Source organism: Lagenorhynchus albirostris, chromosome 17, assembly GCF_949774975.1.
Source record: "Lagenorhynchus albirostris chromosome 17, mLagAlb1.1, whole genome shotgun sequence".
Lineage (NCBI taxonomy): Eukaryota > Metazoa > Chordata > Mammalia > Artiodactyla > Delphinidae > Lagenorhynchus > Lagenorhynchus albirostris.
Genome location: NC_083111.1, coordinates 81,381,822 through 81,408,067, shown reverse-complemented (window position 1 = coordinate 81,408,067; position 26,246 = coordinate 81,381,822). Strand labels below are relative to the sequence as shown.

The following is a 26,246-nucleotide window of genomic DNA, read 5'->3' as shown; positions in this document are numbered from 1 at the left end:
ATGGAAAAGCTGAGAAGCATGTTTTCTCTGGCAGACAAAACCGAGGACTTGCGCCCGGAGGACAGCCTCTCAGATGGCTCTGAGGTTCTGCTCCAAAGAGGTCAGGGAGGGGCCGAGATACACGGCAGTTTCAGCAACAAAGATCAGGTAGTCGGAACATCAAAAGATTACTGTTCATTAAAGAAACCCAGACGTCTCAAGTGAAGGAATTTAGCGCTCTTCTATGTATGGGAAGATGCAGGAGTCCGGCTCACGGAAACTCCTTTGACCTGCACCTCGGCTACCTGGGGACCTGCACCTCGGCTACCTGGGGCTGTATCCTGTGCTTTCTTATCCTGAGTCTCCTCAGGACGCACCGTGGCAGGGTGTGGGTCGCTGCAACATCTGTTTACTGATGTGTGACGGGATACTCTTCACCCACACTGCTACGGCAGAACGGGTTTCTCTTTCCCCTGTTTCTAAGGGGTCTGTCTGCTGTTTACTAGCCTGGCTCTGCAAGGTCCCTGGGTGACCACGTAATACTACAGATTTTATTGTCAAAACAGCTGACCCCAGTCAGGGAGCACAGGGGTGCCCAGAAGCTCTGGAAACCCAGTGATTGTCACACTCGTGCTGCCAGCAGGCACCTCCTGGTCAGGCTGCTGGGCCCTCTCCAGTCTAGGAATGGACTGAGATGCAGCCAGACGGGGCCAGAGCCCCTGGCACATATGGGGGGGTCCATCCTTCAGGGACTGAGGCAGTGCTGCCCCCTGGCATGAAGCTGAGCCTGTGGGTCCAGGTTGAGCCCTTTGGGGACCACGCACGCTGCTGGCAGAGGGCCTGGCATGAGGCAGGGGAGGCAAAAATTAACTTAAGACCTAAAACTATAAAACACTTAGAATAAATCATCGAATAAAAGAATGCATGACTCAGCGGCCATGGCTCACGGGCCCAGCCGCTCCGCGGCACGTGGGATCTTCCCGGATCGGGGCATGAACCCGTGTCCCCTGCATCGGCAGGCGGACTCTCAACCACTGCGCCACCAGGGAAGCCCAAGAATGCATGACTTTTGATTTGGCAGTGACTTCTTAGGTATGACACCAAAGGCACAGGCAACAAAAGAAGAAAAAAGACAAATAAGACGTTATGAAAATTTGAAAATTTTGTTTATCCAAAGACACTGTCCTCAGAGTAAAAAGGCAACCCGCAGAATGGGAGAAAACATTTGCAAATCATATACCTGATTATTATTCAGAATTTATAGAGAATTCCTAAAACTCAACAACTACAAAACAAACAACCCAATTCAATAATGGGCAAAGGACTTGAATAGACATTTCTCCAAAGAAGACATTCAAATGGCCACTAAGTGCACAAAAATGTGCTCAACACCACTAATCGTTAGGGAAATGCAAATCAAAACTACAGCGAGATACCTCCTCACATCCGTCTGCACGGCTACTATGAGAAAACCAGAAAATAACAAGTGCTGGTGAGGGTGTGGAGTAATGGAACCCTTGTGCCCTGTTGGTGCGAATGTAAAATGGTACAACTGCTGCGGAAACAGTATGGAGGGTCCTCAAAAAGTTAAAAATATAATCACCACGTGATCCAGCAATTCCACTTCCAGGTGTATACACAAAACAATTGAAAGCAAGGACTCGAATAGATATTTGTACACCCATGTTCAATGCAGCATTATTCAGAATAGCTAAAACATGGGAGCAGCCCAAGTGTCCACGGATGGATGTGTCAATAAGCAAACTGTGGTCTGTACATACGATGGGACATTATTCAGCCTTAAAGAGGAAGGCAGTTATGACATGTGCTACCACCATGGATGAAACTGGACGACAAACTGCTCAGTGAGGTCAGCCAGTCTCAAAAAGACAAGACTGCAGGATTCCACTCATATGAGGCACCTGGAGTCGTCAAAATTATAGAGACAGAAAGTAGAAGGGTGGTGCCAGGGCTGGGGGCAGGGGGACAGTTGTGCTTCCATGGGTACTGTTTCTGTTTACAAGATGAAGGGTTATGGTCACGAATGCACCTAATGCCACTGAACTGTACTCTTCAAGAAATGGCTCAGGTGATAACTTTTACGGCATGTGTATTCTACCTCAATAGCAAAAAAAGGAAAGAAGGGAATAATTGTGAAAAATTGGAAGCGACTTAAGTATCCAAGATTTGGAGAATTATTAAATTGAAAAAAAAAAAGAATCAAGCATTTATCCTGCTTTTGCTACACAGACAGGGACACTGGGTAACCAAACAGTAGGAGACAGGAGTTTCTTTCTGCAGAGACGCTCCAGCCAGTGAGCACGGACGGGTAGCAGGTGGGAACGTCTGCATGGGACACAGTTGCCACCCTGAGACTCCTGACGGAAGCCAGACCACGAGCAGACCTGCCAGAATCCCAGCTGCTTTCACCCGTGTCCCACCCTGACACATTTCAGAGCCGGGGGGTTCCCAGGGGGCACCACGGGGCCGTGAGTGCTGGACAAGGGCCCTGCAAAGAGGGGAGTGGGCTGACGGGTTGGGGTCTTGAGTGCCCACTCCCCCCCCCAGGGGCAGCCACACCCTGAGCGACCACGGCCAAGGTGAAAAGGAGGGCAGAGGCTGGGAAATGCGCCTCCCCCCACCATCCTGGGGAGGACAGGGGCTTCTCCGATGGCCTGACCTGAGGCCACTGGACAGAGACGGTGCAAACACGGGTTTGCCCTGACCCTCTCTGGGCCGGCGGCGCTTGCCACCCTCGGACAGCCTTCGCGGCCCGCCAGGGAACCAGGGCGTGGCGGGGTCTACGTCTGGGTGCTCGTTTCACGCCCGCCGCCTGGTCCTCCACGGTCCGACTCTTTCTTTCTTCACGATTGGTCCAGGCCAGGCAGCAGGAGCGGGGAGACTTACGGGCTCCCTGACCGCGAGAACACCCGCTCTAAGGAGGCACCGGCACCTTCCTGATTCAGAGGAGTGCCTCTCATTTCCACTGTAACGCATCTCGGTTATGGCTTCACGGCCTCCAACAATTGGTGGCAAAAGTGGATATTTATTCTGAGAGTTCTCCAGCAGGTGGCAGCAAAGGGTCTGTTCGAACAAAAAGTCGTATTTTACTCCAGCTTCCTGTTTTTTAATCTTTCTCTTTCAGTTACCATCCTATATTACTTAAAATGTATATATATTGGGGCTTCCCTGGTGGCGCAGTGGTTGAGAGTCCGCCTGCCGATGCAGGGGACACGGGTTCGTGCCCCGGTTCGGGAAGATCCCACGTGCCGCGGAGCGGCTGGTCCCGTGAGCCATGGCCGCTGGGCCTGCAGGTCCAGAGCCTGTGCTCTGCAACGGGAGAGGCCACAGCAGTGAGAGGCCCGCGTACCACAAAAAAAAAAAAAATATATATATATATATAGACATATAGTTTAAAGTATACGGCAAAGTGTTTCAGTTATACAAATATTTACAATTTACCCCAGCTTTCTGACAGAGAAAGGGAGTGTGGTGTTTGGTCTGGGAGGCTCCACACCAACTCCTGAGGAAGAAACAGTCCAGTCGCTGAAGGGGCTGATGCTCTGACGTCGTCCAGAACAACGCGTGCTTCTCAACACGCAGGGGCTCCTCAGCTAGAGAACTGACCAGCAAGCGTCTTCAAGGAAATCCCCCACTGGGAACATCAAACACGGGACGCTGGTCCTGAAACCTGTCCGCCGCGCATACAGATTTCTAATCTCCAAACAGCAGGCACAGGTAGGACGTTTTTGGAAACTTATTAAACATGTATTCTTCCAAAAGGTGACATTTAACAAAATGTAGAGCCTGTTTTTTTTTTGGCGGTACGCGGGCCTCTCAATGTCGCGGCCTCTCCCGTTGCGGCGCACAGGCTCCGGACGCGCAGGCTCAGCGGCCATGGCTCACGGGCCCAGCCGCTCCGCGGCATGTGGGATCTTCCCAGACCGGGGCTCGAACCCGCGTCCCCTGCATCGGCAGGCGGACTCTCAACCACTGCGCCACCAGGGAAGTCCCAGAGCCTGGTTTCTTTATAATATATGACACTCAAAAGATTATGTATTTTGCTTTGATCTCAACCTCTTTTGGCATGAAAAAAATGAACTGATGAGTGAGGATGGGGACAAAGCATTTATCCACAATCCTAGTAAACGTGAAAATGTGATTTGCACATCAGTAATAATAGCGAGTGTGCAAAGTTTTTTTAGAGTTTGAAAAAGATAACCTATGCCATGGAATAGACATTATATGAAAAAAAAATTTAGGCCGTGTACTGTGATTGACTGATCACACACAGGCCTCTTCCCTTTAATGGCAAGAGAATATTCCCAAGAATTAGACATTCTCCACAAAAATAGCAGTTGGACATCTACGTGGGGTAGATGTAACTAAAAGCCACTCAGTACACATACAGATAAGTGAGTGTGAAGTGCTAAACACACTGCTTCCCAAACACGGCGATGAACACGGATGCTAACAAGTCCATCTGCAGGGACGTGGCTTCTTTTAGTCCCGCCCCATCCCACCACCCACACAGACATTTGTTGACCCCGAGCTTCGTACAACACCCTCAGGTGGTCATGGCCATCTAGCCATCCTATCTGAGGTTTCATTCAAGATTTCCCCTGCACACTGTTCGATTAAAGCTCGTTTATTGATTTAGGGTGATGTGAAGATAAAATGTTCCTGTGTAAATATCGCTAGAAAGAGAACGGAGTGATACACATGTTCTATGAAGTTCAGGTTTTAAACCCCAAGTTATCCAATGGCAGAAATGTTACCTTGTAGGTGATCTCTGGGCTGTGCCTGTAGTAGGTTCAGCTTTGGGCGAGGCGCTGTCTAGGGGTCAGAAGAGCATCCGAACAACTGCACACGTGAGATAAAGTCAATAGTTTTCACTTGGCAGAAATCATAGGAACCTGTCATAGCACGATGCCAGATCACTTATGAGGAAAGCAATCATCAGCGTCAAATTGTGGTACTCATTATTCAGAGTGGGGTCCCCAAGCCCCAGGCCGCGGACTGGTAGCAGGCAAGCGAGTGACGCTTCATCTGCCGCTCCCCACCGCTCGCATTACCTCCTGAACCATCCTTCCCCCTCCATCCCCGCATCATGGAAAAACTGTCTTCCACAAAACTGGTCCCTCGTGTGCCGTAAAGTTGGGGACCGCTGATTTAGAGGATGAACTACAAAACTGAATGACTAAAATCATGACAGGTGGGATAAGTGTGATGGTTCTGAATGAGGGGCTGTGTGGTCACGAGTACTGTTCACCAGCGCTACTCCATCCAGTGCACAGGAGGACGGCATTGCCACCCCTCGTGGTCAGGGGGACCATATGACCAGTGCTGGCCGGTGGGGTATGAGAGGAAGTGGCACGTGGCCCCTTCACACCAGAGCATTTAGCTGCCAGTATAAGACCTTCCCAAGTTCTCACTCCTTAAGCCAGGAGGACCAGTGATATTCCAGATTATGGTAATTTCATCAGCCTGGATCCTGACGTGAAGGTGGCAGAGCGGAGCCTCAGCCAGCCCCTGACGTGCAACATGAGTGAGGGTAAGCTTTCAGAAAGGAAAGACGAAGCAACGCAAGTATCCACCAGCAGATGAGCGCATAAAGCACATTGGGTAAATACACACAATGGAATACGGGGCAGCCTTTAAAAAGAACGAAATCCTGATGTCTGACACAGCCCGGATGAAGTTTAAAGCCACTACGCTATGTAAAGTAAGCTGGACACAAGAGGACAAACACGGCACGATGCCACTTATATGCGGTCCCCAGAGTGGTTATTCATAGAACAGTGGTAACCAGAGCTCCAAGGACGGCAGCAGCTCTGGCTGACCAGGGACAGCCCAAGGGCCTCGGGAGCAGGACGGGCATCGAGGCTTGCCCCCCGGGAGGGTTCCTGGAAGATCTGAGCTGGAGGCCACCACAGGGGGCTACAGCCACAGCGAGAGGAGCCGGAGGGATGAGGACCAGTGGGCACGGCTGGGGCAGGGACGGCACAGGCAGGCGTGCTACCCACCCCTGGGCACAGAGAGACCCAGGCCTGGGCAGCCTCACATCTCCTTCCCACAGCGAGGAGCTGGCCCACACCTGGGTTTCGTGGCCTGGCAGCAGTGCTGCCTGCAGTGACCCGACCCCACGGAGAAGAGGCTCCGGGCTGCACTCCCGGCCACGAGCCACAGCCAGCTCGGCACGTTGCCCAGCGGGACCTCATGGACGGCGTCCTGGCGTTTGGTGAGCAGAGACGGGGCGAAGGCAGCTGGCCTGCCATGCCTTGGGCGGGGGGGCAGGGGCCCAGGCTGGAGCTCACTACTCTGTCAGGTCAGGCCTCTCCAGTGGCCAGCAGCGGCCATATAGCATAGCCAGGGTGGGGTACGCAGACAGCGACAAGGACACAGGCGGCCAAAGGTTGGCCCAGGGTCCAGGAAGCCTTGGTGAGCAGGCGTGAGCGTGGGCCTGGGTGGGAGTGAGGACAGAGCCACGGGAGCCCACGCTGGCCCCTCTGCCCTGGAGGCCCGGCCCCCAGCCCGGTGCCCGCGCAGGTGGCGCAAGGTGCTCTCACGCTACGGTCGGAGGTGGCTGGGTGGCCCCGGATGCGTATCTGGTCGAGAACGACCCGGAAAGAAGTGAGGCCTGGGGACGGGGAAAGACTGAGTCCTCAGGGCCGGGAATGGGGACAGAGGAGGACAGGCCTTGGGTCCTGACCCTGGGGGGCAAGGGGCACCTGCTCCACCCCATCCATCTGGGATCTCTGGGCAGCAAAGGGGAGGACCAGCCAGAAGACCCACGAGTGGCTCCTGTCCTGGGCTGTGGCCCCGGCCTGCCAGGCTCTGGCCCTTCTTCCTCAGCTGCTCCAGGAGTCCCCGGCCCCGGAAGGTGGGCGCTGGGACTGGCGTCTGAGAAGGGGCCCAGGTCCTCCTGCTGGACAGAACGCCTGCTCCGATCCCAGGTGGAGGTGCTGAACCCATGGGGCAAGGCCTGGTCATCCCTTCCAGACAGACTGGAAGCCTGCTGGGGACAGAGACCCCATCTCTTCCACGGTCAAGGCAGGGAAGCCACTCGGTCATGGAGGTAGCCTCTGAGGACAGCCTGGCCCGGTAGCCCCAGGACGAAGCAGCAGCGCAAGCCGCCGGCCCCGAGGTGGGAGCGAGGCCTGGACGACGAAGGGCACTGGACAAGAGGGGCCCCTGGGTCGAGGTCAACGCCTGCACCAGCGGCCCCATGGGCCCCCTCGGGCGATAAAATCACGTTTGTAAAGCGAAACTCTGCGGCGCGGCGGGCGGGGCCGCATTTACCTTGCAAACCGTTCAGAGGCCGTCAGGGCGGCGCGGACGCACCCTGCTCCCTGCGGCCGCCCGCGTTCCTTCGCGGTGACTCCGGGGGAGCTGACGAAAGGGGCTGGGTAGGAGCGAGAGGACCCTGCTCCTCGGCAGCCGCCCTCCTCCCCGCCTAGGGGTGTTCACAGACCGTGGCGGCCGAGGGGAGCGCGCGGGGGCGTCGACCCAGCCCCGCGTGGGCTTCCCGGTCCCGCGCCCCTCCCGGCTTCAGGGCGCCCGCACACATCGGAAGCACCTCGTGCCGCCCCGGGGAGGGGCCTGAGCGGGTTTAAACCGGGAGGCGCCGGTCGCAGGCACAGCAGCGAACAGAGGGACTGCGTACGGAGTCCTGCGAGCACCGTCCGGGCAGGTGGGACAGCCAGGCCGGCCCGGGCGGGGCGGCCGCCGAGCGAAGCCGAGACACCTACGGGGGCCCTCGGCCCGGGGCCTGCAGAGGCTGGGGCGGGCGCGACGCGACCGGAGGTGGCCCGGGGTTCTGGGCTCCGCTCCTGGCAAGCGGGGCTCTGAGGCCCGGTTCCCTCCCAACTAGCCCTGGTGCGCGGGAGTCCTGGCAGTCGCCCCCGAGCCTGGTTCCCCGCACGGGCGCGGGAGACGTAGCAGGGTCCTCGCCCGCCCAGGGGTTTCCGGGCAGGACTGGTGCGCGCCTGGGTGGGGCCGTGCAGGTCTGATTCCTTCCTGCCCCGCCCCCTGCCTTGCAGCTGGAGCCGGTCCGAGCGCCCAGGGCGCGAGGCAATTAGGCTGACAAATTGAGAGGGTGGGATGGCTCCTGGCCCGTTGCTGGGGTGAGGCAGGCCAGTGCTTACCGATGGAGGCAGCTACTTGCCGTCGGGGGTGGATGGGCACCAGGGACCCCTGCGTGGGACCATCTCGAGACCCTTAGGAGGTAGAGGCGGGAGGGGCTCTGCCATGGGTTCCAGCCTCCGTGACTCTGCTCTCTCCCTGACCCGCCCATCGTGCCGAGTTTCCGCATGGCCACTGATCTCTGCAGTCTGCACCCAGTGCAGGTGGGTGGGATCTTTCTGACGCTGCTCAAAGTGGGCCAAAGGCCAACCAAGGTCACTGTCTCCATGTGTGAGCCTGAGGCAGCCTGGCCATCCGGTTCTGTTGTGATTTGGCTTAGATGGACAGCCAGAGAGGCCCCTCCGCAACCCCCAGCCCAGCCTGGCGTGTGCGCGCTGCCCTTCAGGGTACTGATAGGTGACGCCCCCTCCCAGGGATGTGGACCCACCCTCCTCAGGAATTGCCCTCCCACCTCTTGTCCCCTTGGGCCACCTGAAGTGGGGCTGCTCCCAGGAAGCCACAGGAGGGGCCTCCTGTCAGAGTCCCTTTCCAGTCCTGGGAAATCCGTTCGGCCCCTCCCCCAGCCACGAGGCCACCCTCCCCTCTAGCCACGTGCCGTTGCCACTTCTGCTGGTAACCGCCTCTCTGGGACGCCTGTCTTTTGGCTTCTGTGCGATTGGGCTCTTCTGTGTCTCCCAGCCTTGAAGCTGCTTTGTCTCCCACTCCCCAGGCCCTGGACACCCCTCACATGCCCTGGTCTGTCTCTCCCGAGCTCCAGACCTCTCTGTCCAGCTGCTTCCCCACTTCAGACTCAAGGCACCCACTCCCAGGCCCCTCTTCACGTCCTGCCTGGTCAGGGACCAGGGAGGCTCGTACCAGGCCCAAGGTCGCTGCTGACCAAACGGGCCATGGCCCAGCCACGGTTACCCAGCTGCGTCAGGCAGAGCCGCGGGCACAGGGCCTCCCCCAGCCCCTCAGGCCCTCCCCCACAATGCCCTCAGGGCCCCAGCACCCTCCCTCCCACGAATCCCTGCTGTCAGGAAACTTGAGCTTCCCGCGCAGGAGTCTGTCCTGCTCCTCTGGTTTTCCTTGCTGGGCTCCCGGCGGGACAACACAGCCTGTAGCACACCCCCCCCCCACTGGCTGCTCCTGACCCCGTGGCCCAGAAAGCCCTCCCGCCTTGGCTGGGTAGCGAAGTACCTTTTTTCTTTCCCACCCTGGTCCCCTGCCCGACTTCAGATGGTCAGCTCACTGCTCCAGCCACCCCGGGGGCCCTGTTACCTGAGGCTTCCTCTGCTCACACACCCTCTGAAGGCCGTCCTGGAACGAGGCGCACCATACAAAGGAAGCAGGCTGGTCACTGGGCAGGTGGGCAGCACAGCACGCGTCCAGGTCAGCTCGTGGAAGCAGAGCCTGACACGTTTCAGGGAGTGGCCTCGGGAAGGCTCCTGGGGAAGGAGGGGAGGAAGCAGATGGCAGGGAGACAAGCTGGCTGGTGGTGCAGAGTCTCAGCCACCCCTAGAAGGAGGTCAGGGCGGCCTCAGCCACCCCTAGAAGGAGGTCAGGGCAGCCTTGCGTCCACCACGGTCACACCGAGTCCTGGAACCCCGCTCAGGCGTCCAGCTGGTCACTCGAACAAAGCCTTTTGTGTTCTTTCCCAAGGCCTGGATCTTTTTTTTTTTTTTGCGGTACGCGGGCCTCTCACTGTCGCGGCCTCTCCCGTTGTGGAGCACAGGCTCCGGACGCGCAGGCTCAGCGGCCATGGCTCACGGGCCCAGCCGCTCCGCGGCATGTGGGATCTTCCCGGACCAGGGCACGAACCCGCGTCCCCTGCTCGGCAGGCGGACTCTCAACCACTGCGCCACCAGGGAAGCCCAAGGCCTGGATCTCAACAACGCTCCTCTCTCCCCACCCCATGTCCTCTTCCCACCTTCTCAAAGGCATGATGGTGTGCCCTGCGCGCCCACACTGCATGGCCTGCTCGCTTCGGGAGAGCTGAACAAGTGCCGTGCCTCCTGGAACCTGGCGGGGGGGCGGGGGCGGGGGCGGGGCGGGTGAGCACCAAGCCACCGCCTCCACGTCTGCCCGGGCCTGGCACGCACTCCGAGACCCAGCGGCAGACCGGCTGCAGGCGCCACCGGGGCTCTGGGCCCAACATCCGGGCAGGGAAAGGGGGCAACAGGATTTTGCCCAGGGGTCTCAGCAGACACAGAGGAGCACCTCTTGGGCCCAGCTATGGGGAGAGCGGGGCCGTGGGGGGATTTAGGGTTCAGGCTCTGCAGAGCGGGTGACGGAGAGCTGCTCACAGCCAGCACTTCTGGGGGCACCATGGAACTTGAGGCCCCTTGCGAGACCGCTGGGCATAGGTGTCCAGGAGGCAGCTGGACACGCGGTTCCGCGACCCCAGGACAGGCTGGGCTCCAGCTGCGGTCAGGGGAGCTCTCCGGCTGAACGGGGAAATGTCACCAGGGAGGAGGGCCCCCCATGTCCCGTGCCCCAGAGGTCGGGAGGTCAAATCGAAAATGCATTTGTGGGGTTTGGCAGTTTGGAGTCTGAGGTTACCTCAGCAAGAGCTGCGGAGCGGGGGCGAGGGCGCGTGGGGCTGAGCCTTCTCCCGAGACCCCGTGTGAGGCTTTGGGGAGCTGCGGGAGGCGAGGACAGTGTGGACCAGGACCGGGGACTGCAGGTGTGGTTCTGTGGAAGCAGGACGTGGACTGGCTCCTGGGGCCGGGAGGGAACAATTACCGCAGCCCGGGAGGCTTCAAACAACAGCACCTTATTCTTCCACAGTTGAGGGGCCAGGATCTGGAATCAGTGCTTCTGGCGTTTGGTGGCAATGCTGGGTTTGGGGCCTGAAGCTGCTCGCCTCCAGTCTGCTTCTGTGGGCTGGGCATCGTCCCCGTCTGTCTTCCTGTGAGGACACAGTCGTGTTGGAATAAGGACCTCTCTACACCAGTGTGACCTCACCTTAACCTTAACTTAATTACATCTGCAAAGACCCTATTTCCAGAGGCCATGGCCCGGAGGACATGGGGCCAGGGTGGGCAGAGGGGGACACAGCCGGGCTGAGGTGAGACACTTGGGACAGAGGGCAGGGACCTGGCTGAAGCCCGGTGGGGAGCCAGGAGGGAGCAGAGGCCAGGGCAGCAGTGGGTTAAGGTGGGGAAGGATTTGGAGGGGTCACTGGGAAGGGGGAGGGAGAAGCACACGAATACATGGAGACCACCCGAGGGCAGGGCAGGGACTGGTCATCGCTGGGTATTGAGGCCAACGGCGGGTGGAGGCCGAGCCTCTGCACCAGGACCCTGGGGGGAGGGGGACGAGGGTGCGGAGTTGAGATGGAGGCCAGAGGATGGCCTATAGGAGAAAACAGAGCCCGCACCCCCCAAGGCTACTGTGGGGTCCCTGTGCTCACACGGTCCCCTCCTGGGAGCCGCAGGGCAAGGGGAGGGACCGAAGCTGGATGTGACACGCCTCCCTCAGGAGGGCCGGCTGCCCTGGAGGTGGGTCCAGAGAGCAGGGTTGACCTCCTGACCGTGTCTGCCCTCCCACCCACCTGGGCTGTCTCGGGTCCCTCACAGCCTTTCCATCCCCACAGGGAGCAGACGGTGGGCCCTGGCTGAGCAAGTTCTGTGCGATGAACTGCCACGTCTCTCCTCTCAACCTCCTGGTCACCAATGGCACTGAGACGGCTGTCGTCCCTGAGACCGTGAAGGCCGTGCTGGGCACCGGCACCCCATCCGGGCCCCAGGCCAGGAGCCTCGCCGGCGTGTACGTGGAGGCCTCGGGCCAGGCCCAGCGTCTCTACGCTGTCATGAAGCAGGGTCTCCTGCCCTTTGGGCTCGAGCTGGCTCTGCTGGAGGCCCAGGCGGCCCCGGGCAGGGCCAGCTGCTCCTCGTGTCTGAGGCCCTGCAGCAGGGCCTGGTGGGCCTGGAGCGGAAGGAGAAGCCGCTGGCCGCCGAGCACGCGGTCACTGGGTACCCTGACCCTCTGGGGGTGGGGAGCTGGCCCTCTTCCAGGCCATAGGGAAGGAGGTTGCGGACAGGGCACTGGGGTGGAGCTGGCTGGAGGCCCAGGAGGCCACGGGGGGCCTGGTGGACCCCATCCAGGGCATGCGTGTGGCCCCTGAGCTGGCCTGCCAGCAAAGCCTCCTGGACCAGGAGACGTGGTGTGGGCTGTTGGAGCTTGGGCCCAGCTCAAGTGCCCCAGGCTTCCTGGACCCCGACACGCCGGAGCGGCTGCCGTACCGGGAGCTGGTAGGCAGGTGTGTGCAGGCCCCCAGCACGGGGCTGGGCCTGCTGCTCCTCAAGATCACTTTTCGTACGCTGAGTGGGGCACCGAGCTTGGCCAGGCCGCTGGAGGTGGGGGTCCTGGACGTGGAGACGGCCCAGGCCTGCGGGAGGGCAGGCTGGCGGTGCCGGATGTGGGTGCACGCACCGAGGTGCAGCGCCACCCGCAGGGCACCGGCGGTGTGGCAGGGCTCGTCCTGCTGCCTGCAGGGCACAAGAGCTTCCAGGCCTCGGCCGAGCACCTGCTCCCCACGGGCGCCACGCTTCCGGTCCGGGAGGCTCAGGACGCCACCCGCATGCTGGTGGACCCAGCCACCGGCCGGCAGCTGTGGCCAGATGAGGCGGTCAGGGCAGGCCTGTTTGGACCAGAGCTCCACAGGCAGCTCCTGGCAGCAGAGCAGGTGGTGACGGGGTATCGTGGCCCCTTCAGTGGCATCCGAATGCCCCTATTCCAGGCCATGACGAGGGAGCTGGTGGACAGGCCTCCGCTGCTGAGGCTCTTGGTTGCCCAGCTGGCTACAGGCAGGCTAGGGTGTCCTGCCCGCAGGCTCCGGCTGCCCTGGGAGGCCACCCTGCACTTAGGCTGCCTGGACAAAGAGCTCAGCAGCATCTCTCGCAGGCGGCTGGCTTCTCGGACCCCGGCATGCAGGAGAGCCTCAGCTGTGGGCAGCTGCTGGCCCACTGTGTCACCGACCCAGAGACGGGGCTGGCCTTCCTGCCCATCTCAGTGGGGAGCCCTGGAGCGGAGCCACAGGGGCCCCCGTTCACTGAGCACAGCACCTGGCAGACCTTGAGAGCTGCCGTGGCCACCGTCTCCATGGGCAAGTTCCAGGGCCGGCCCATGTCGCTCTCCGAGGCAGTCCCCGTGGAGCAGAGGGTGACGCTGACCCAGCAGCACAAGGATGGGGCCCTCTTGGTGGAGGAGCTGGTGGCTGCGCTGAGGGCCACCCACGAGCAGGCTGCAGCCACTGCCGGGACCACCTTGGCTGGGTGAGGATGCCCGTGACTCCAGGAGAGCTTCTGAGAGTGGAGATCATCAACCAGGGCATGTACGAGCAGCTGGAACGAGGCCGGACCATGGGCAGCCTGGCCTCGTGCAGAGGTACTTGCGAGGCACCGGCTGCATCGCCGGCTTGCTGTGCCCGGCTCCCAGGAGCCCCTCGGCATCCACGAGACTTGTAGGAAGGGGCTTCTCAGGCCCGGCACAGCCCTCACCCTCCTGGAGACGTGAGCAGCCAGTGGCTTCATCAGAAGAAGAAAACAAGGGGTATTCGGTGGAGGAGGCACTGAGGGCTGGCATCATGGGCCCGACGTGTTCGCGAGGCTGCTGTCGGCTGAGCGCGCTGTCACCGGCTACACCGACCCCTACACCGGGGAGCAGATCTCCCTCTTCCAGGCCATGAAGAAGGACCTCATCGTCCGGAGCACGGCATCTGCCTGCTGGAGGCCCAGATCGCCACGAGCAGCGTCATCGACCCCGTGCATAGCCGCCGCCTGCCCGTGGACGTGGCCTACCGGCGCGGCTACTTCGACGAGGGGATGAACCGCGTCCTGCAGGACCCCAGCGACGACACCAAGGGCTTCTTCGACCGCAACACGCACGAGAACTTCACCCACGTGCAGCTGCTCCAGAGGGCTACTCCTGACCCAGAAACAGGCCTCTTGTTTCTTCTCTGTCTGGAAAGTGAGTGGGTATTCTTTCTAATTGGTTGTTTTTTTCAACCCTGAAAAATATATGACATTTTAAAACATCCCTTAGCATGCCAGTACCTGTGTGCAATGTGCTCAGCTTGCGTGCGCGGCGACGTTCTACTCTCTTCCGTCCTTTTTTGCTTATGGTTCCTCATTGCATTAAAGGAAAGACATTGTCCTGTATGATTTTTTTCTCTTCACCCTTGGTGTTATCAGGTGTGAATTTTCAATTAGAATTTCACAAGTGGCCATTTCTGATAGACTCTGATGCAGTTAGAGTGAAGGACTTTCCTTTGTTTCCCTGGCCTATCACACTGAAGTGTATGCATCAATTTGTTATATTTCCATTTTAATTAAATCCGTTCCTTTCAGTTATCGATTTTTCTCCTGTTCGTTGAGTAAACCATTCCCCATCAATTTCTCGCAGTAATAAGTGCCTTTGGGTCTCAATTTGGGGTCGACCTGCTATTATTTTCCATCCTATGGCTGTGCTTTGAGGGGGCAGGGGCTGGTTCTGTCCCCTGGTGCAGCTCTCCCAGTTGGTATGACCCCCTTGGTTTGCGTCACCAGCTTTGTTCTGGAGGTATGGCCTTTACAACAACGTACAAAGAATTGTTAGTATGTCAGCAAAGCTTTTTTCTTTGAGTTCAGTTTTTTGAAGGTTCATCCACAGAACTCTATCCTTATTGTAGATATGAGGTTAATCACAGGAGAGAAGCACTGACAACCTACGGTGGCATACAGTCATATCCAGAATGGTCTCTGCTTACACTGCAGTTCAGGTGTCAGACTCGGATGAGCCTGGAACTTCAGACACTCATTGCACAGTGTCTGGTTGGGGCAGGTGACAGAGGACCAAGTCTTGCTGGTCCCTCCTTTGCGACACAGCGCGTTCTGAGCAGTGTGAGTGATGGTTTCACAGGATCACCTGAGGGGGGTGGAGTGGGGAGTGCGGGGGCTATGCTGGTCCACCAGGATGACGGCGGTGGAGTTATGTCTATGCAGAAGGTTGGGAGGAAGAGAGGTGTGCAGGGGACTCTGAGAGACCAACAGGCTGAAGGCCTTTGAGCCCGGGGGGGGGGGTCAGGGTTGTGGTTGACGTTTGGGAGAAGGCACACGCGTGTCCACTACTTCTCTCTCCAGAAGGACATAGTGAGGGAGGGGGAGGACTCAGCAGGTGTGAGCGGGAGACTATTGAAAGGTAGTGGGGGTTTGGGATAAAGGGGGTTTTAGACAAGAATTCTAAAGCACATCCCCTGTTGACATGGCCTCTGGGGTCAGGGCTCCCTTCTGATGGCTCCACTGTTCCAGAAAAGCCATCAGCAGAAAGCGGAGAGAGGGCCATCTGGGAATGTGGGAAGGTGGGTGTGGACATGAAAGGGAAACACCGAATTGCAGGCCAGTGGGAGGTCTGTGGTCACTAATTAAAGTCCACCTGCTTGCGTAGTTTTGTCTCCTTCGGGGACCCTCCCACGTGTTCCTTAGGGGATGGGGGACGTGCCGGGAGAGCTGGCCTCCCCGTCGCGCATTCCTGCCCTTCCCCCAGACCCTCGCGGTGATCCCCGGGCTGAGCGGGCTGCGCCCGGCCCGCTCCACGCTGGGTTCACCCCAAGGTGGGCGCCCGGGGACTGGGCCGGGTTTCAGGATGTGTGTGGCAGGCGTGTGATGGGGAACCGGTGCAGGAAGTACCAGCGGCTCCCAGAGCTGGGCAGGGCCGGTCGGCGCAGGCCTCCGCGCGCCCGGGGAGGCCCCGACGGACCCGGCTCCGGGCCGCCACGGAAACCCCTGCGCCCGGGCCGCTCGCCTCAAGCTGGTGCCGGGGCAGCCGAGTGCAGCGAGTCCCGGGAGGAGCCTGTTGGGGACCAGGCAGCTCCACCGGGAGGGGGCCTCGGGAGGGGGCCTCGGGAGGGGCCCTAGACGGGGCGGGCGGGGCCTCTGACGGGGCGGGGTCCGCGAGGCGGGGCCTTCGTGGATGTGGGCGGGGATAGTGGGCGGGGCCTCGGCCGGGGTGGGTCCCCACGCGCTGGGCCCCTGGGCGGGGGACAGGTGGGGTCTCCGCTGGGCGCCGCAAGGGCTCTGCCTTCCACGGGGAATCTCCGCTCGGGCTCCGGCCAGGAGAGGCGGCTCCGGTGGGGCAGGCGGGCTCCACCCCCGGGCCGGCCGCGCGCCCGCGCCTCCCAGTTCCCGGAGCCCGAGTAGGGACTCGAGGTGGTGGCGGCGGCGGCTCCGCTCCCAGCTGGGCGTCTGGGCGCGGGGCCAGGACGGGAGGGGAGCGGCGGCGGCGCTGGGCGGCGGATAGCGCGGAGGGCGGCGGCCTGGACCCGCCGAGCCATGGCGGCCCCGGAGCCGGTGCCGAGGCGGGGCCGGGAGCGGGAGCGGGAGGACGAGAGTGAGGACGAGAGCGACATCCTGGAAGAGAGCCCGTGCGGCCGCTGGCAGAAGCGGCGGGAGCAGGTGGGCACGGCAGGGAGGGGCGGGTCGCCGCCCACCTCCGGCGGAGGGGCCCTTGAGACCACGCGGGGCCGTGCGGACTCTCGGGAAGCCAGAGGCCCGAAACCTCTCCGAAGCGTCGCGCAGGCGGCCCCCTTCTTGACGGGCCCTTGCACTCCTTTAGCCTGGCGCCCACGCCCTGGTGAGGAACCCCCGATTCTCTAAGTCTCCTCCCGAGACCACCTCCCCATGCCTCTGGGACCAGCTGTTAGTGCTCTGGGGACCAGCCTCAAAAACACCCGGAACATGCCCCAGATCCCCTCAGCACAGCCCCAGGATCCCCTCAGCACAGCCCCAGGATACCAAGCTTCTGCTCCTGGGTGCTCAGCTTCCCCCCAGAGCAGGCCAGCGCCTGCCTCACATACTCGGGCTGCTGGAAGGGAGGTGAGCGGAGACCTAGCCCGCACCCTTTTCCTCCCCCACGCACCAGCTCACTCGTGCCCCCCGCCCCCCCACCAGGTGAACCAGGGGAACATGCCCGGCGTCCAGAGCACCTTCCTGGCCATGGACACGGAGGAGGGGGTGGAGGTGGTGTGGAACGAGCTGCACTTCGCTGACAGGAAGGCCTTTTCGGCCCACGAGGTAAGGCCTGCTGCCCTCACCCCCAACGCCCAGCCCCCCCCAGCCTGGTGACCGCCCCCCCTTCCCAGGAGAAGATCCAGCTCATGTTTGAGCAGCTGGCGCTGGTGGACCACCCCAACATTGTCAAGCTGCACAAGTACTGGCTGGACGCCTCGGAGGCCCGAGCACGGGTGAGCCCTGGGCACACCACGGGGAGGGGGGCACCAGTGGGTGGGGCGGCCGCGGGCACCCACCGTTGGTGGAGCCCGTGAGCCTGCCGCCTCGCAGGTCATCTTCATCACGGAGTACGTGTCATCGGGCAGCCTCAAGCAGTTCCTCAAAAAGACCAAGAAGAACCACAAGGCCATGAACGCCAGGGTACAGGGAGCGGGCTGGGTCAGCGTCAGGGCCAGGGTGGGGTCGGGGGTGCGCTGGGCGGCCCTGGGCACAGGAGCGGGGTTGGGCCGGGGCACCTCAGGCCCAGCTGCCTTTCCTGCGCTCACCCCACGGAGTCCGTCCGCCGCCAGGCCTGGAAGCGCTGGTGCACGCAGATCCTGTCGGCGCTCAGGTGAGGGCCTGGGCTTGCCCGAGCACCTGCCCCTGGCGCCCCCGCCCCCCTGGCACCCCTGACCCAGCTCCCCCTGCTCTCCCCTCCTCCCCAGCTTTCTGCACGCCTGCAGTCCCCCCATCATCCACGGGAACCTGACCAGCGACACCATCTTCATACAGCACAACGGCCTCATCAAGATCGGCTCTGGTGCTGGCGGAGCGGGGCTGGGCGGGGGCGGGGGGCGGGGCTGGGCGGGGGCGGGGGGCGGGGCTGGGGGACCTGTCTGGAACGGGGCGGACGATGCCCACTGCCCCATCACGTTGACGCCTGCTTTCTCCCCGCGGTGACCGGCGCAGTGTGGCACCGGATCTTCTCCAATGGTGCGTGGGGACCCTGGGGGGACGGAGCGTGGGGGAGAGGCCCGGTCTGCTCATCCCGCGCGCTCTCCGCAGCGCTCCCAGACGATCTTCGAAGCCCCATCCGTGTTGAGCGGGAGGAACCTCGTAACCTGCACTTCTTCCCGCCAGAGTACGGAGGTGAGTCTGAGGGGGTCCCCCCTCACCCCCGGCATCCGCCTTACCTGCCCTGATCTGCTCTCCCCTTTCAGAAGTTGCCGATGGCACTGCCGTGGACATCTTCTCTTTTGGGATGTGTGCGCTGGAGGTACTAACCCCGTGGTCTCTGGGCCCCTCCCAGCTAACTCCCCCCATCCCACCTGTGCTGTCCCTTCCCCATGCCTGACCTTGCCCTGCCCCCCAGATGGCTGTGCTGGAGATCCAGGCCAACGGGGACACCCGGGTCACAGAGGAGGCCATCGCTCGCGCCAGGCATTCTCTGAGTGACCCCAACATGCGGGTAAGCAGCTGGCCCTGCCCCTACCGGCTGGCTCTCAGTGTTCCAAGGAGGGCCGGTGCGGTGCTTCGGGCAGGCCTGGAGGTGCAGCAGGTCTGGGCCAGGCCCGCTGCGTGAGCCTCCACCCCCCCTCCCCCGCAAGGAGGGCCTTACTGGGCGTGCGTGTTGAGTTGCAGACGTGAAGGCTCTGACGGCACGCTCTAAGCACAGAGAGACCGGAGAGATACTTCCTGTGTGGGCACAATTTTTATGCCCGTTTTATAGATAAAGGAACAGGTTCAGAGAGGCTTTAGAGCGAGTGGTGGAGCCGGTGTTTGCATCCAGGTCTGCCTGGTTCCACATCCCCGCCTGTAAGCCTTCAGGAGACCAGTTAGAAAGGACGTGGTCCTAGCCTGTGTTGGGGGCAAGGTGGGTGGGGAGCCGGCAAAGGGATTGCGGACGGACAGAAGCTGCAGCCACAGCCTCTCTGGCCAGAGTCTGGCGACTGTCTGGCTTCACCGCGTGACCTCTGGGGATGGGGGAGGGAAGTGACGGGGCCTGGACAGGACTGACGAGGAGGTGGAGCCAGGATGGACCCGAGAGCCAGTGGAGGGCACGGATGTGGGGCAGGGCAGGGACACTTCAAGGTCATCTCCGGAATCAGGCCTGACCTGAGGCAACCGGAAGAGGGGCAGGCTGTAGGTAGGCGGGCTCAGGCTAGGCTGCACTGGCCTCGAGGGCCTGCGCTGATCTTTCAGCACTCTGCCCAGCCCCAGGGCTGCGAGGCGGGGCTGGGGTCCTCCCTGAGCAGCGCGGCTTCACCTGTGAATTGGGGATGACAGTGTCAACCCGGCACGATTTTTGTGAGGGGTGCTGGAAGTAGAGCACGGGCAGTTCTGGGCCCGGGGGCAGACTCGACTGTCCTGTTGGAAGAATCAGGTCCTGGCCTGGCTGCTAACGGGATTCCTCTACTCTCTGCACGTTGCTCCATGAAGGCTCCCACGGGGTTGGGAGGCTTCTCCTCACACAGTGGGGCCAGAGTGGAGGGGCTCCACCGACTGCAGCCCCTTCTCCACACCCCAGGAGTTCATCCTCTCCTGCCTGGCCCGGGACCCTGCCCGCCGGCCCTCCGCTCACAGCCTCCTCTTCCACCGTGTGCTGTTTGAGGTGCACTCGCTGAAGCTCCTGGCCGCTCACTGCTTCATCCAGCACCAGTGTGAGGGGCAGGCCAGCCTGGGGGTGGGCCAGGGCCTGGGGTCGGGATGCAGAAGGAGGCCCCGCAGGACCTCGTGCTTCAGGGCCCACTGCCCTGTGTGCTCCCACCGCCCGCAGACCTCATGCCTGAGAACGTGGTGGAGGAAAAGACCAAGGCAACGGACCCGCACACGGTCCTGGCAGAGATCCCCCGGCCGCCCCGGCCCCCGTTGCAGTGGCGGTGAGCAGCCTGCAGCCCAGAGGCCTCCCCTCTCCTCCCGGCCACGCCCCCCCAGCCCTGCCCCGCCCCCCGCCCCCGCAGGACCGCCACCCTCATGTTCTCCTCACACCCATACCAGGTACTCAGAGGTCTCCTGCTTGGAGCTTGACAAGTTCCTGGAGGATGTCAGGTGAGGGCTGGAGTGAGGCTGGGGAGTGGGTAACTGTCAGGCCTGAGCCCTCAGCTGCCACCACCCCGCACTGTGTCCCTAGAAATGGGATCTACCCACTGATGAACTTCGCTGCTGCTCGGCCCCTGGGGCTGCCCCGTGTGCTGGCCCCACCCCCCGAGGAAGTCCCAAAGGCCAAGACCCCGACGCCAGAACCCTTTGACTCAGAGACCAGAAAGGTGAGACTCCAGCCTCCACAGGCCTGCCCACCGCCCAGACGGGTGCCCGTATCAGGGGTTTCAAGTCCCCCAGCCCGGCTCTCCTCCAGGCTGCCAGGAGAGACCAGGTTCTGGCTGACCTCTTTGTGGGGTTTGGGGGGCAGTCGTACAAGCTGGGATACCCCCTTTCCCAGAGGCTCCAGGGGAAGACCCCTGCAGGCCCCTGTCCCATACACGCTGCCTCTCGGATCCCACCTCCTTGGCTTGCTGATTCGCTGACATCTGTGACCTGGTGTTTCTGCCAAGGCCCCCAGGCCCTGTGTTTCCCCCGTCCCCTCCTCCTGCTAGGCTCCCCCCTGGCCAGGGGCCTCCCCGGCCACCCTCTCCCTTTCCTTGTCCACACCCACTGGGCTCCAGAGCCTCTGGCTTTGGCCTTGGGTGTGTCTCCATGGTTACCTCCCTGATCTGGGCCCCCTCTGTTCCCCACTGGCCTGCTGCACCAACCCCCAGCCTGGCCGCCTTCCCCCGGCTTTCCAGCCAGAATTCGTGTTCTAATAGCCACAGCTGGGGGTCCTCAGCGCACGCCCCCGCCCCCGCCCCTGGCCCGGCACTCTGAGGCTTGGTGTTGCTGGCATCCTGTGCTTCTGCTGTCATATCCCTGCGCACCTCGCTCCTCCCCCACCCCCTTCCCACAGCTCGCTCTTTCTTCAGGTGTTCTCCTCACCTGTGAAAACTCCTATTCATCCTTCGGTACCCAGCTTCAATATCTACTCTGGAAGTTTCCCTCAACTCGCCAGGCTCCTAGCAGTGAGATGTGCTTCCTAGGCTCCCCTTGGAGACCCTCCTCATTTCCGGTCTTTACGACCCCTTTGTGTCTGGGCCCCTTTGACACAGCATCTGCTCTTGCTGCCCAGTTGCTGAGTTCCAGCCTTCGTGGGTGACCTTGGCCTCCCCCTTCCCCCAGGTGATCCAGATGCAGTGTAACCTGGAGAGAAGCGAGGACCAGGCGCGCTGGCATGTGAGGGGGGGGCGCCACCCACAGAGGCGCGGGAGCGCGGGAGGGGCGGGGCCGACTCCCGAGCCCACCTTGCCCTCCCGCCTCCCCAGCTCACTCTGCTCCTGGTGCTGGAGGACAGGCTGCACCGGCAGCTCACCTACGACCTGCTCCCAAGTAGGCCGCCCGGCGGGACCCTGGGCGGTGGCGGGGCGGGGGTGGGGGGGGCGGGCACGGCGGGCGGCGCTGCGGCCTCACGCCCGGTCCTCACGCCCCTGCTGCAGCCGACAGTGCCCAGGACCTGGCCGCCGAGCTGGTGCACTATGGCTTCGTCCACGAGGTGAGGTGCGCAGCCGGGTACGGCCAGCCTGGGAGGGCCGCAGGGTGGGCCGCGCCCCACCATCGCCCATGCCTCCCTCCTGCCCTGCAGGACGATCGGCCGAAGCTGGCCGCCTTCCTGGACAGCACCTTCCTCAAGTACCGCGGAGCTCAGCCGTGACCTTGATCCCACCTCAGCGCTCCAGCTCCCCAGCTCCCCAGCTCCCCAGCTCCCCGGAACCAGACCTGGTGGCTCCCGTGGGGAAGCTCGGCATTGGCCCCCGGCGTCTGGGTGGGGGACCAGGGGCCCCCTCTGCCTGTGTGCCTGCTAGTGAGGAACCTCCCCCTTCCACAGCTCCCAGCAACCCTGCAGTGGGGCTGAGGGTGGTGGGGCAGGCCCGTCAGGGGTGAGGGAGCCAGGGCTGGGGCTGGGGGGCTGGTTAGCCCCACATGTCCTTAGGATCAGGATGCCCCCATCGGCCAGCTTCCACAACTCAGCATCCCTCCCGTACCCTTCATTTCCACCCCCGACGCCGTCTGGTCACGAGAGGCTGCCCTGCAGGGAAACGCGGCACAGTGCTGGGGGGCTGAGGGGTGGGGGTCGGCCCTGGACAGATGTGTGCCCAGGGAAGCGCTCCATTCCAAGTTGCTACCGCAGAGCCACACGAGGAACCGGAATCGCCGCCTTAAGCCCATGGTAAAGCACCTGCAGGTGTCAGGCGTGGTGCTGGGCACTGGGCAGGGCCACGGCCCTGCAGCTCCATGTGGCTCTCACACCCCACCCCCCGGCCAGTGCAGACCCTCCAAAGGGCTATTTTCTGTCCTTGTTCCCTGGTCTCGAGTGGTCAGGGTCAGGCACCCCCCGTGCTCCTCCCAAGCTCACCACTCCTCCTGCTACCTCTCTTACCTCCGCCTGTGGCAGGCAGCTGCCTTCCTGGGTCCTAAGGCTACCAGCCCAGCTCCCTGTCTCCCCCACCCCTACCATCCATAACCCTAGCTTCCATTCACTTGGACCACCTCCCTTCATTTTCAGATGTAGTTGATCACTCTTAAAGATTTTAAAGTGCATGTATAAACTGAGCACATTCGGGTTTCTAAGCATTTCAAATGTCAAACAAGAAAAGCTCACCACCGTGTTAGTTCTCTGTTGCTGCTGTCAGGGTTTACCACGAACTCAGTGGCTGAAACCAGCCCACTTAGATAGTTCTGTAGCTCAGAAGTCTGGGACAGATCCCACCAGACCAAAATCAAGGTGTTAGGAAGACTGCGTGTCTTTCTGGAGGTTCTAGGGCAGAACCCATTTCCTGCTCCTTCAGGTTGCCAGGTGCGCTGGGCACAGGGCAGGGATTCATTTCCTCGCAGTGATGGGGCCGAGGTCCCCACTTCTTTGCCTGCTGTAAACTGAAGGCCACTCTTAGCTTCTAGAGGCAGCCACCTCCATTGGCTCACGGCCCCGTCCTCTGTCTTCAAAGTCGGCAACATCGGGTGGAGTCTGTCTCATGAAACTGTGTGTCTGGTTTTCTGCACCAGGAAGGTTTCGTGTGGCTAGGTTGAGTCCGCCCGGATAATCCAGGATGATCTCCTCATCTCAAGGTCCTTAATCTTAATCACATGTGCAAAATACCTTTCACCAAGTAAAGTAATATTCACAGGTTCTGGGGGTTGGGACACTGACATCTTTGCAAGGGGCAGGGGGCGGGTGTCATTATCCCACCTACCACATCACCCTAGCCAAAACCCTAAACCAAAACACCTTACCAAGATGTATCAAATGAAATAAATGCACCAATACGGTGAATCTCAAGTTATCTTAAACATTCCAATACTCCTTACAAAATTATTCAAGTTCTCACACCTTTCAATTTAAAATTACATTCTAAAATAACTTACACATCTAGTTGGAAACGCTGATGCTGTCTGATTCTGCGTCATCTTAAAACAGTTTGAGTGTCCAATGCATAACAGATTGTACCAGTGATTAAACTGAACTCAAAAGGATCAATACTATCATTGCTTCGTTCAATGCCTATGTTGATGTTTTCATTTTAACTTTTATCTTTTCGAAGTTATATACACATTATTTTAAAAGTGGAATTTTCTTAGGCCAATAATAAATAAATAATAAATACTGTCTCTAACCCTGACCCTTTCCAAATTCAACTCTCTTAGCTGTTTCTTCAGGCATTTAAAATGCATGTTTCACAAAATCGCACACATGCTTTTACTGTGTTTTTATTGGTTTTTAACATCACATGTCACCTGCCGGTGTCCTCTGGGGGGAAGGGGGTCACTGGCCTCAACCCCCTGACCCAGCGTCATCCCAGCGTGATGGGTAGTATTACCGCTTCATTCCCACAGGTCTCAGCACAGAACAAGGTGTCCTAGGATTATATTTGCTTTCTTGCACAACTTTTTGTTTCCCCTGGAGTTAATCATTGCCTTTTGGGGGGCTTAGTTTTCTACACGTCTCATTAATTGCTCCCTAGATTCTCCCGCAGAAGTGCGAACCTACTCTCAGTCTTCAGATTTGTTGCATAGCTGGCTGCTGCGTCATCTTTTCCTGGAGCCCCCAGCCTGCCCACTCTCTGCCCCAGGCTACTTGTTCTTGGGTTTGTGACCCAGCTGTCAGCATGGGCTGCGCCTTCACCAGCACCTCCCTCCTCTTGTCTCTGGAACCCATGCTTTCTTCTTCCTTCATTCACCCTCTGTTTGAGGAGGAACATCCTGAGCGAGGATGCGTGCAGGGTCACGGAGTCGTTCCTGTTTGCCCTCACTACTCTCTCATCTGCTTGTTCGTGCAGCTAGGGACAGTGTTGGGCTGGTGGAAGATTACTTCTTGCCAGGACTGTCATTTTCTTCCAGTCCCAAGAACTCCCATGCCTGTCTGAGTTCTGACCCTTTGTGATTTATTCTCTCTCTCTCTCTGGTTCTTCTCTTTACCCAAGTACTTTGGAAATTCTCAACGACGTGTCCTGATGTAGACCTGCTCTTTCTTTTATTTTAATTTTTAATTGAAGCATAGTTGATTTACAATGTTGTGTTAATTCCTGCTGTACAGCAATTTCCATTACGGTTTATCAAGTATATTGAATATAGTTCTCTGTGCTATACAGTAGGACCTTGTTGTTTTGTTTTTTAAATATTTATTCATTCATTTATTTGGTTGCACCCGGTGTTAGCTGCAGCTCGAGGGCTCCTTACTTGTGGCATGCGAACTCTTAGTTGCAGCATGCATGCGGGCTCTAGCTCCCTGACCAGGGATCGAACCTGGGCCCCCTGCATTGGGAGCGCAGAGCCTTACCCACTGTGCCACCAGGGAAGTCCCTGGACCTTGTTGTTTATGACCTCTTTCATCTATTGTCCAGAGATCCCAACCCTTCAGTTCTAGGAAGCTTTCTTTGCTTTTGTGGTGATTTCTCCCCTCTCCTTTTCTGGAATGCTTACTTAGATGTTGGACTTGTTTTTTGACAGGTACAATATGTGCTGGTTAAGGGCATAGGCTCTGGAGCCATTCTGCTGCTTCCTGCTGTGTGACAGTGGTCTGTGACTCCACTCTCTCACCAGTAAAGATGGGGATAATAATGGTCCACACTTCATGGGGTGGTTGTGAGATCGCACAAGTTAACTGTGAAAAGTAACGAGAACAGTGCCCAGCACACAAGCACTCTGAAAGCAGCAATGCCAGATTTTCACAGGGGAAGCTGCCAGCAGGGGGTGGTGCTTTTGCCCCCCACAATGGAGGTGGCAAGTCCCAGCCGATCCCCCCCTTTATCCACCCCCTCTGTTGTGGAGGCCTCTAAGGCGCCCGGCCAGCTCTAGCACTGGGGAGCGCCGACAAGTGTGACAATGGCTCCATTGTCTGCTTTCCAGCTATATGGTTTTGTTGTCATACATTCTGGAAAATTACAGCTTTATCTTTCAACCTTTCTGTTTAACTGTTCGTTTTCCTCTCATGCTTTCCATTTATAAGTGCTCTTTCTCGTTTGCTGAATGTTCTTTCTTTCCAGCCTCTTGTTCATGTTTTCAGACGCAACAGCCTCTCTAATATCTTTGAGGATACGGTTTTAGCTTTCCTTTTTTCCTCCTTCTTCTGCTCGCTTTATTGGCTGTGTTCCTTCTGAGTCCCTCTTCCTTTTGCTTTTTTGTTTTTTCCTCTCCCTCAGCTGTCTGGTGATCCTGGGTTGCCCAGTTGCATTTAATCTTAGTGGCTGGGGCCTATTGCCTGGTGAGCTTTGAGATCAAGGATGGAGCCAGGCCATTCTCCTGACCACCTCCCAACTGCCAGGCTTTTCTTCTGTGTTGGGAGCTACTGCAGAGATGAGCTCTTCTCTCTGAGGATTGTGGGTGCCACATGCTTGGGGCCGGACTCGGAGCCAGGGGTGGAGGTGGCAGAAAGGCGGGAATCTCACGTATTCCCCCACTTTCAGAACAGGACCCTGCCCCCGATGGCCAACCCAACCGAGAGCGCCTCTGCTGGAGCTCACCTCCCAGCCACTGCCGGTAGGGGCTGAGCCCTGGAGTCTCTTCCTTTTCACAGTCGCACTTGCGTGAACGATCTCCTGGACCCCGACCTCCAAGATGCGAAAGCAGCTGCCGCTGTCCACCTTTCTTCAGCTC

General features: G+C 59.8%; 1 protein-coding gene and 1 long non-coding RNA gene across 2 annotated transcripts; one reads left to right on the top strand and one right to left on the bottom strand.

Moving 5' to 3' along the window:
* Window positions 1-2,553: 2,553 nt before the first annotated feature.
* Window positions 2,554-6,973, bottom strand: LOC132508273 (uncharacterized). The gene is made up of 3 exons (XR_009536503.1): window positions 6,775-6,973; window positions 4,758-4,842; window positions 2,554-3,063 (listed from the first exon to the last, which is right to left on the bottom strand). It is a non-coding gene; the product is annotated as an uncharacterized LOC132508273 (long non-coding RNA).
* A 9,131-nt stretch (window positions 6,974-16,104) lies between these two features.
* On the top strand, window positions 16,105-23,627 carry NRBP2 (nuclear receptor binding protein 2). The gene is given in 19 exon segments (XM_060128419.1): window positions 16,105-16,538; window positions 17,034-17,156; window positions 17,225-17,326; window positions 17,424-17,513; window positions 17,663-17,703; window positions 17,798-17,892; window positions 18,042-18,065; window positions 18,138-18,221; window positions 18,293-18,348; window positions 18,445-18,540; window positions 19,600-19,732; window positions 19,849-19,951; window positions 20,070-20,120; window positions 20,203-20,338; window positions 21,282-21,335; window positions 21,425-21,488; window positions 21,596-21,656; window positions 21,742-21,838; window positions 21,841-23,627. Coding segments are annotated over 19 exon segments (1,704 nt in total). The 5' UTR covers window positions 16,105-16,415; the 3' UTR covers window positions 22,012-23,627.
* Window positions 23,628-26,246: the final 2,619 nt, after the last annotated feature.